General features: G+C 45.0%; 1 protein-coding gene across 1 annotated transcript in view; it reads right to left on the reverse strand.

The window, feature by feature from the left end:
* The window catches only part of ANAPC4 (anaphase promoting complex subunit 4), a 34,558-nt gene extending 27,182 nt beyond the window's left edge, over positions 1–7,376 (reverse strand). The window contains exons 1-9 of the mRNA XM_054999598.1: positions 7,293–7,376; positions 5,609–5,734; positions 5,195–5,300; positions 4,576–4,708; positions 3,260–3,334; positions 2,749–2,775; positions 2,616–2,660; positions 1,115–1,199; positions 413–523 (exon numbers count right to left, since the gene is read on the reverse strand). Of these exons, the coding sequence (XP_054855573.1) occupies positions 413–523; positions 1,115–1,199; positions 2,616–2,660; positions 2,749–2,775; positions 3,260–3,334; positions 4,576–4,708; positions 5,195–5,300; positions 5,609–5,716 (690 nt within the window). The 5' untranslated portion in view covers positions 5,717–5,734; positions 7,293–7,376. The remainder of the gene's footprint in view (positions 1–412; positions 524–1,114; positions 1,200–2,615; positions 2,661–2,748; positions 2,776–3,259; positions 3,335–4,575; positions 4,709–5,194; positions 5,301–5,608; positions 5,735–7,292) is intronic.
* Positions 7,377–10,018: the final 2,642 nt, after the last annotated feature.

Below are 10,018 nucleotides of genomic sequence, written 5' to 3' on the forward strand. Positions count from 1 at the left end.
TATCCAATCATCCACAGATTCTGGAGAACGCTACTTTCCCATTTTCCCCTCTTGCTGCAGCCCCCCGAGCCCTGAAATTTAGTTTCAAGGTCATACAGATAGAAACGTTTCTTCATCAGAGGAACTGTGTGGCTGAATACAGGGACATAAGAAGAAGTGCAGCTTTGTCAAAGGCCACCATGTGACTTCATAGGAAAATGAGATTTGAACTCATCACTCCTTGATCTGTCACTCAGTCTCTTGGCATAATGTCCTACCAGCTCTCAAGCAAGGGGGGACAGAAAGGAGAGGCACGCCTCCGCAAAGCCAGTCTTAAAACAGTTTCTCAGAAACATTCCAACACACCCACTGCAGGGGCTGAAACAACAAAACCAAAACCAGCACCCCAGGCGGCTCCAGCAATTTTATTTACCTGGAAGTATGTTATTTCCGGCTCGCTCTCTGGAGAAACTTCTACTTTGGTAATAATGGATAACGATTTCAAGTCACTCGACAGGCATAAAGCAAGGCAAGAGCCAGCCACCTGGTTTGGGGAAAAAATCCATCTTTTTTCTCCATTGTAATTGCAAAGAGACCATTTTGTGCTCATTTACTGTTCTACTAATTCTTTCCCTGATTTCAGCAAGCAGGGCTGTATGCTAAAATGTGTTAAAGCAGAAGAGTAAACAAACAAGACTTGTATAGTTCTTAAAGGATACCGCACAATTTGTGCCAAAGAGAGATGCCAATTTTCCACTTTTGTTGGGACTTCTGTGCCTTTGGAAAACAGAGTGACTGAGAAAACAACAGCCTTCCCCTTGCGTAGATGCAAAGTGACAGGAAGAACTGTTGCATTCCGCCAGCCTGCAGCTCCTCGGGGACAGAATCCCCTGCCGGGGGGAAAGGAGGCCGATCCCAGTCTCTGCTACCTTATACATTTTCAGCATTTCACTACAAAATATCCAACAGTCACGGTTTTGCTTTTGAAGAATTCCCCTTCAAAATCTCATTGTTCCCATTAACTGAATATTAAGTATGAAGGTAAAATAAAAGAATAAACAGAACAATTCTTATGGGAGGACACCCACCTGACTCCTACAGTAGAATTAACACAGCAATGAAAAGACTGACCTACCCCCGTTACTGTGGCAATCTTATACATCCCATAAGCGTAAATTTCAATAAAGCCAGAACTGCTCCCAAGAACGAGAGCATTCAGCCTAAAGAAAAAGCATTGAAAAAAGTGATCAGTGTGCTTAGGAATCAAGAGCTATGCAGCAGCAAAAAGGAAACCATGCAAGCCCATCCTCATTGGAAAACACCACAGAAACATGTGAATTGCAGCCCTCTGAATGAAGTTTATCTGTCAGTGTCTGAAGTTTCTGCCTGCCTATGCCTGTACCTCAGCAGGGAACCCTGTATCTGCATTGGACACCCTCTGAAATATGTTGAGAACAAATTCCTACCCTTTTTTAAGTGGGTCTCTTAGGGCCTTAAGCGGAAGAGTTTGCATATTTCGAGGGGCCCTGAATGGTGTGTGCCTCATTCTCCTCCTTCCTCCCTCCATACTCAGTTGTGAAATCCACAACAACGAGGGATAGGGCACCTAATGTCAAGTCCTCAAACGTAAAAATTTAATTTTCCCTATCAGAGAATGCCAACAGGTCACATATGTTAAAAGAAAGTAAGAGGCTGCAGTCAGTGGGCTGGACTCAACCAGTTTTTCCAATCAAATCTCATCCAACTCCCTGGTCTCACATGGCTTTACTCCAAGCAGGTCCCTGGATCCTGAATGCAACCCTTCTGGATGGTCAAAGAAGACCCTTCTTTCCTTTTTGGTCAGTGGAAAAGTTGATTAGATTCATCCCAGTGACAGACCCCATTATGGTGGGAATTCAACCTATCCCCTGCTCCCCATGAGCCTAGCTTGACTCCAGAAAGCAAGACCCACAAGAGCCAGGGGACAGGTTGAATTCCTACTGCAATGGGGTCTCGCAGTCCTATCTGGCCTAGCATTGCTTTCATCTACTCCATGGCATTCTGGCCAAGGCCAATTCCCCGTTTATTCTAGAGAAGACACAGTCAGAATAAGGAAGAGGTGCTGCTTTGAACCAGGATTCAGAAAGCACAGTCGTCTTCGTTGGTGCCTCTTTGGGAAGGATGTTATGTAGAGCCGCAAAACCTATTTAACCAATTCAAGAGACAATCTGAGCGGCAAAACCTATTTAACCAATTCAAGGGACAATCTGAAAAACCTGCAATGAAGTATCAAAGACAGGCGTTTCCAGCAACAACAAAGATTGCTAATCTTTTTAATTGACTACCTATATATAGATTTTTATGGTGCCTTTTTGAAATACTGAAGGAAGTATAGGTAATTTACAGTTCAAGAACTAAAGGTTATGATCCTAACTCATAGAAGGAAAGGCACAACCGAATTTTTCCCCCATTCCTCATTATAATACCACAATAGTTCTCCCTTTCAGTTGCAACCTCCACAACTGAAATGATTAATCAAGCTATCAAAGCTCACACTAGCTCTTACACACTTCAGTTACACTGAACATCTTTCCTTGTCTTTATTTTCTCATGGTTATTTTAAACAGATCAAATATTTCATTAAGTAAGCCACTTACCTGACATCGCCCATGAGTTTCATAATTTCATCTGATTTTTCTTCACTAAAAATAATATAGATTTTAAAAATCAACAGCAAGAATAATATTTGTCTTCAAAATTCACGTAAGATAAAAACAGAAAACGCATTACCTAAAAATTTTTGCGGTGGTACTGTAGCTGTGTTCAAAAAAAGAAAAACAGAAAAAAATGTAAGCACATTCGATGAGAGTACTTAAAAATGAATTGTAGATCCCAAGAATTACTGAATTAGAGCTTCCTCAGAGGGCTCAATGCACAAAATCATGCCTCTGATGCAACCGTGCCTGGCACACTTAGGAAGCAGAGAAGACAGGACAGCCAACTACTAATGATGGGCCCCGTTTCTGGGCAGGAGAACAGCCAGGATGTATTTATTTAAAAGATATATATTCCTTTCTCTTCTATTGTTTGGTAGCCTACTAAAAACTCCAATAAAAAAAAATCCACAATAAAACCACATCCTTAATCAGCACCAATCACAGGAACAGATCCAGCCATATAACCCCCCGAAGTCTGTAAAATCATAGACGTTTCCTTCCCATGCTTGTTCTAAAGTTTAGAGCTCGCCACAGAGAAGGTCCTGCTGTGACTATGAAATAAGATTAAAAATCTTAACACTCACTTCTTTGGCAGTGCAGGTAGTTTAGGAAGAAGAAGGTTTGACTCATCCTCAGCATTATAAAATGAAGTGAGAACACTGAAATTAAAAGAGAGAGACTTGAGTTTTTGGCTTTGTTTCCCGTGAAAATGAATATCCATTTTAACACACTAGCTCTATCCAGAGCCAAAGCACCATCCAGAATCTGGAAAAAATGGTTTTACTTCTTAAAACAGCTGTACTTAAAGATGATAATTTCTTTCCTTTGAAGATCGTTTAGGTAACTTAAATGTAAGCATAAAATGTAAATCACACATCATTAAGTGACAAGATTATTTCCTGCGTTGTGTCATAAACGCCTGCCTGCATATCTGCCAATAATGTTTCCTGGGTTGTGTACTAGTCCTCTGAGAGCATGGGAAGTTTCTTATTGATGCTAGGTTAGCCTGTTATCTCGAAAGTATTTACTTTCGCTTTCCCAGCCGCTTCGAGCAAGTATCCTTGAAGCCGGCTGGAGATGTATTTTATTGAGAACTGAGATGATTTCATGTCTAGCCCAAACCGATCTTCTTCCCTTGGCCCCTTCACACCAAAACTTCAACGGCCCCAGTCTTGAAGGCAGGAAGCTTCCCTATAACTAACACTACCAATCCCATTTACGTCACTTCTGCCAATCCCGTTGTCTGAGCACCTTGAACTTGATGGATCTCTAATAAAGTTACTTCAACCAATACGCCTGCGTGTTTGCTGTGAAGGGCTTGGGGATCTACCTGCCAAGGATTGACATACTGTTAGTTAGAATGCATATGGCAGAGGTGATACCTTTCAGTGTGGTGCAGTGGTTAGAGTGTCAGACTAGACTTTAGGGGACTTTCAAATCCCCACTCTTGCCACAGAAGCTTTCTGGGTGACTTTGGGCCAGCCACACACACTCAGCATAACCTGCTTCACAAGTTTATTGCTGTAAGCACAACATGAAGGACGGGAGAACAACGGGAGCTACTTTGGGTCCCCACTGGGGAGAAAGGCAGCACAGAAATGAAGTAAACAAACAAGTCAAAATTTCTGTCACATGCGGTCCCTTGAATGTTGGATCCTGAGCTCTGGTGTTCTTTCAAAACTGGAAAGTGATGGAGAACTCTGGAAAGGCGCCGATGGGAAGTGAAGGCCCAAAGGGCCAACTTCCTACTTTCTAGAACTCCACTGGAAATTCCAAAATGCACACATACTTCCACAGTTTACAACAGTTTTCCTGCATTGTTGCCTGGAGACCATCCTTACTAGAAGTAACCAGGCAAGTGGCTACTTGCAAGGCTTGTTGGAGGGGGTCCCGTGCGTACCTGCTTTCTTCCGTTACTTCCATCCAATGCATATAAGTGACTGGAGCTTCCACAGAAAACGAATGCAGGCTTTCTGGCTTCTCTACATCACACAGGATAACTCTCTTCGTATCAGCAAGGCCAAAAGCCAAAACTACAGAAAGAACAGCAACATGCTGAAGTACGCAGTGCACAAACTGAAACATCTTCCTTATACGCTAAATAAATAAAAACTACACCCCTTATAAATGGAGAAACCATCACATTTTATATTTAAATAAAATCTCAGCCGCAACTGAAACAATCGCCCGATATTCTTAATATGCCGGATAGGACTCCATTTTCAAAAGCCTGACAGCAGGAACATTCTTGTAGAAGAGCTAGTGGGGTGCAGCAGTCAGAGCACGGGACTTGGGGGAGACCCTGGTTCAAGTTTGCCACAAAGTTCACTGGTCTGGACGACTCTGGATCAGCCACTCTTCTAGCTTAACAGAATTGTAGTGAGGATAAAACATGGGAAAGGAGCCTCAAATGTTCAGATTTCAGCTCCTTGGAGGACAAACAGATTAAAATTGAGATAGAAGTGTTAACAGTTTATTGTTTGAAATTGTGACATAAAGCATCCCGCATGACACCTTACTTTTGCCATCTGGCCTCCACGCAAGGGCTGTCACTTCTTTCCCCGTGGTTCCACTCGGGGGCAAACTCCAGACTCGCTGAAAGTTTGCCAGTCGATGAAGTAAAACCTTGAAAGATGTTGGGAGAAAGGTTTCCTTTAACCAAAAGAACAAGTATAAGAGCACAACATAAGCTCACATGGTACAGCAACATTTCTGAAGTTGAGTTCTAATAAGCAACAAAGAATGCAGGCTAAAAAATACATCAAGTCTATTGCTGGGTGCGGGAATGGTCTTATGTTGGTTTTATTGCAATTTCAAATAACATTCACAAGTCTTCTCTAGAGAAAGGCAGGTTGCTGTAAATAATGCTGTAAATAAATACATTTTTACCATCCACAACTACAGCTACCCGGAGCACCCAACACTGCGTTTACCTCTCCAACTTTGTTCGCAAGGGCAATCAGATCCCTCTTGGGAGACCAGGCCATGAAGATTATTTCTTGGGGAAGCTGCTTCTCCCCAACCTGCCGGAAAGAGGGCATGGCTATAGCTGCAACTCCCTGAAATCAAAGAAAGAAGATACAGCTCCAATTTCTGAGACTGTCATCCTATACCTCCTTCTCCTGTATTTAATCACCCTTTGAACTTGATGTTTCTTGGCAATCAAACCCTAACCATTGGAATCAATTTGGGTATGGTTCTTCTGTACATCTGCCCTCCCTTTGCATTTTTAAAGGTGTGGAGTCCATTTATTTTGTTCTGCACGTGCCTTAAATAATCAGGATTTTCAAGTGAGGGTGCGATCATCATTGGTGGCATCATCAGTGACATCACAGCAACCCCTCTTGGATTGTAATAATAAAACTGAACTGAACAGCAACCCTTCCTTCATTTATTTTTTAAAGTAAGTTTCTAGCCCCTTCCTTTGCCGAGACATGTCTTTTTCTTTATATCTCTCCAAGGAAAGGGGCTAGAGGCTTTTTTTTTTAAAAAAAAATGAAGGCTGGGAATTCAGAAAACTTGCTGTACCTATTATTACAACGGTAGGACAATATATCCATATGAAATTGATGACTAAACAAGATCAAAACAAAACCAGTAGGAGGGGAAAGGTTTGATGGTGATGATTAATGGCTGATTCCGCACACCTTGGATAATGCACTTTCAGTGCACTTTATCCATCGTTTGAGGTGGATTTTTTGTTCCACACAAAAAAATCCATTCCAAATGATCTATAAAGAGGATTGGAAGTGCATTAATCCAATGTGTGCGGAATCACTCATCGTCTGATCAACAAAAAGGGGGTTGGAAGTGGACGAGACAAACAAACAAAACATTCGGGGGAGGGGGAGGGGGCGGGGGCGGGGGGAGAGTCGCAAAATCGGCTTCCAAGAGTAATAGTGGTCTAAAAAACCAGGAATATTGGCCAAAAAAATCCAGGGGGAAACCAAAACATTCAAGTGAAAGTTAAGGGCAAAAAGAAAAGGAAAAGCATGCTGAAGTCAAGAGGATAAATCGAAGCAGGATAGGGCCAGAGAATGAGAGTGCAGAAAACCCCCTGGTGTTGCAGGAAGACGGATTGATTACAGTTGGGCGGATGACACCAGGGCCGTTTCCACACAGGTTGAATAATCCACTTTCAATATGCTTTAGTGAACATTTGTAACTGATTTTCCAAGTGTGGAACAAAAAATCCACTTCTAAAGGATAACCAAAGCATACTGTAAGTGGATTATTCAACGTGTGTGGAAACGGCCCAAGAGAACATTTACAATAAAATCCGCATCAAAACCGTACACGGACAGTTCAGCGACGCCAGTCCTAAGCCAGATCCGGAGGGCGGCTCCAGTCTCCGAGAGCCTCAGAGTCAGGCCCGAGAGAAAAGGGCGCGAATCCCCGCTCTGCCTTGAAGGCTCCCCGGGCCTCCTCCTCGCCCCCTCCGCCCCTGGCCTAAACCACAGGGCGGTTGTTGGGAGGGGAGAAGGAAGGCCCGGCCCGCCGCTGCCGCTCCCCGAGGCGCGAGCGGCTCCACGGACCAGGCCGGGGCCTCTCCCGCCCGCCTCAGGCAGCGCCTGCCTCTTCCCCCCGAGGAAACGCGAAACGCCGCACCGGCCCTACCCGCGGCGCCTCTTTCCTCCCGGCCCGCCTCCTCGACGGCTCCCGCAGGCTGAGCCGGGCCCTCCCCGGCGCCGAGCCGACAGCCCTGACGCGGCCCGGGGGCGGCGCTCGCACGTTGCGGCCCGGCCCGGCCCTCCGCTCTGCGGGCGACGCTGCCCAGCCCGCGGGATTCGGGGCCTGCCGGGCGGAGGAGAGGCTCCCTGTGCCTCTTCCCCCTTGAACTGTGGCGCAGTCAAGCGGCCCCCTCCAATGCCCAACCCGAGGAAGAGGTGGGAAGACGTGGGGACGCTGGCCCGGTGCGAGGCCTTCGCTCGCCCTCGTAAAAGGGACGCCGCGCGCGGTCTTCGTGCCTGGATTTTGCTGCGCGGCTGGCCGCCATTCTTTTATTTGTTATCCTTCCTCAGGAGCTGCTCGGGCAGCCAGAAGTGCTCCGCGTGGCCCCAATCCATTTAATACCCATTAAGAAAATGAAACTAAATCCTGCCCTCCAGTCAGAGCTAACTTATGGCGCCCCTGGTTTAGTTGTCATGGCACAAGACTAACAGAGGTGGTTTGCCATTGCCTGGCTCTGCACCCCTGGTCTTCCTTGGAGGTCTCCCATCCAATTACTAACCAAGACCAACCCTGCATAGCTTGCAAGAGCTAACAAGATAGCTTACCTGGGCTATCCAGGTCAGGGTCACATCGTTTATACTCCACCTTTGTTTCACTTCATTTATACCCCACTTCATTTATATTTCACCTTTATTATACTTCATTTATAACCCACCATTTATACCCCTAGTAGGGTCTAAAGCGGCTTGTATCATTCTATCATCCATTTTCGCCCTCACAACAACCCAGTGAGGTAGGTTAAGCTGTATGACTGGCCAAAGGTTAATAGCTGTTAATAAAACCCATCAGGCATCTCACGGTAAATCTCAGATGTTTGTGTGTTTGTGAGTGAAGAACTGGTTTTGTTTCTGGCTTTCAGCAGCTATTAACAGCAATGTCCTGATAGAACCTCCACAATAAAAGACAGTATACCTGAGTTACAGCTGCCATCCAGTTATTAACCAGAGTCAATCCTGCTGAGCTTCTGAGATCTGACCAGATCAGGTTCTCCTGGGCTTAAGAAAACCAACCAAAATTGACAAGAACAGGGTACCAGAGAGAATGAAATGACTTTTTCCTCCATCCTCCCGTTTTTGTTTGCACCCAGCCTGATGAAGAGTTCTGGTAACTCAAAAGCAGGCACTTGATTTTCTGTTAAGCAAAGAAACAATTAGGGTGGGCATAGTTAAGGGGAAGTTATATATGCCCAGCTTTGCCCATTTGTTCAGAAGGAAATGGTGCGTTGCAGCAACACTCCCAAAAGCTTGCTTTGGCTTACAGTGAAAGTTACAGAATGCAGAGCTAATCACTAGAACCCAGGAAGAAGAATCCACTGCCTCTGAGCATAAGCAGAATGTGTTTCCCACCCATCCCAACTGAGTAATCACAACAAACCCTCACTGCTCTAGATCTATATCCGCAAGTGGTTGGATCCTACCCTATTGTGGGGTGATAGAAATAATTCACAAATGGTCTTCCACATCGGAAGATCCAACTGCATCTGATGGTTACAGCAAAATGCCAGCACAGGATCCAACAATGCATGGATAAAGACTAGAGCTGTGGAGTCCAAGCAAGCTGGAACCCATCGCCTCTTTTATTAGAAACCAAACCACCAATTCTAGGCAGGAGAAGTTAATGGTGCATTTGAACTCTGCTTTAAGCCAAAATAACTACCACCACTTCATCCTGCATTTCCATCTGTGACTGCATGAAGCAGATTTTTAGAAGGTAAATGTGAGGAGTATCCTTTACCACCCTGCCTGTGCCCATGACCCTGTCTAGAGCAGCTCTTCTCAGCCTTTAGCAAGCTAAGTGCTCCCCACTTTGATTTGAAAACTTTCACAGACCCCCAAAGTCCTCCCCTCCTTCCACAAAGTTCACAGCAAGCATGCCAGTGCCTCAAAACGTGCTCGACAACCCTGTAGTTTACACTTTAAAATCAAGTTTGTATTCTGTACATTGCCAACTTTGTCAAGTTATGGAGGGTAGCTGATTCTTTAGGGCCACAACTCAGAAGGCCCTGACTCAATACCTCCCCTCACTTGGAAGGTATCTGGGGTGCAGACAGCAAGGAATTGCTTCTAGCCAAAGGAAGGCTGAAAATGTTTGGGATGGGGCTGGGAAATGGAGCTTCTCATAGAAACAAAAAAATACCAGTGTGACAGGCTGATTCTTCCGAGGGGACGACTTGCAGGATTGTCTACAGACATGTGAATGGATCACCTCTGCACCAGCTCAAATTTAGAGCCAGTTTGGTGTAGTGGTTAAGAGCACGGGACTCTAATCTGGAGAGCCGGGTTTGATTCCCCACTCCTCCATGAAGCCAGCTGGGTAACCTTGGGCGAGTCACAGTTCTCTGGAGCTCTCTCACCCCCACCCACCTCACAGGGTGATTGTTGTGGGGTAATAATAACACTTTGTAAACCGCTCTGAGTGGGCATTAAGTTGTCCTGAAGGGCGGTATATAAATCGAATGTTGTTGTTGTTGTTATTATTATTATATGTGGGCAAACACTGGAACCATTCCAAGATGGATGAAAGTCATCTAATGGATGTTCTTCCATTAGATGACTAAGGGATGGTATTCCTATTTCTCAACTGGTCTTCTCCACGTTTCCTGCCTTCCTTCA

This window comes from Eublepharis macularius, chromosome 15 (assembly GCF_028583425.1).
Source record: "Eublepharis macularius isolate TG4126 chromosome 15, MPM_Emac_v1.0, whole genome shotgun sequence".
Taxonomy (NCBI): domain Eukaryota; kingdom Metazoa; phylum Chordata; class Lepidosauria; order Squamata; family Eublepharidae; genus Eublepharis; species Eublepharis macularius.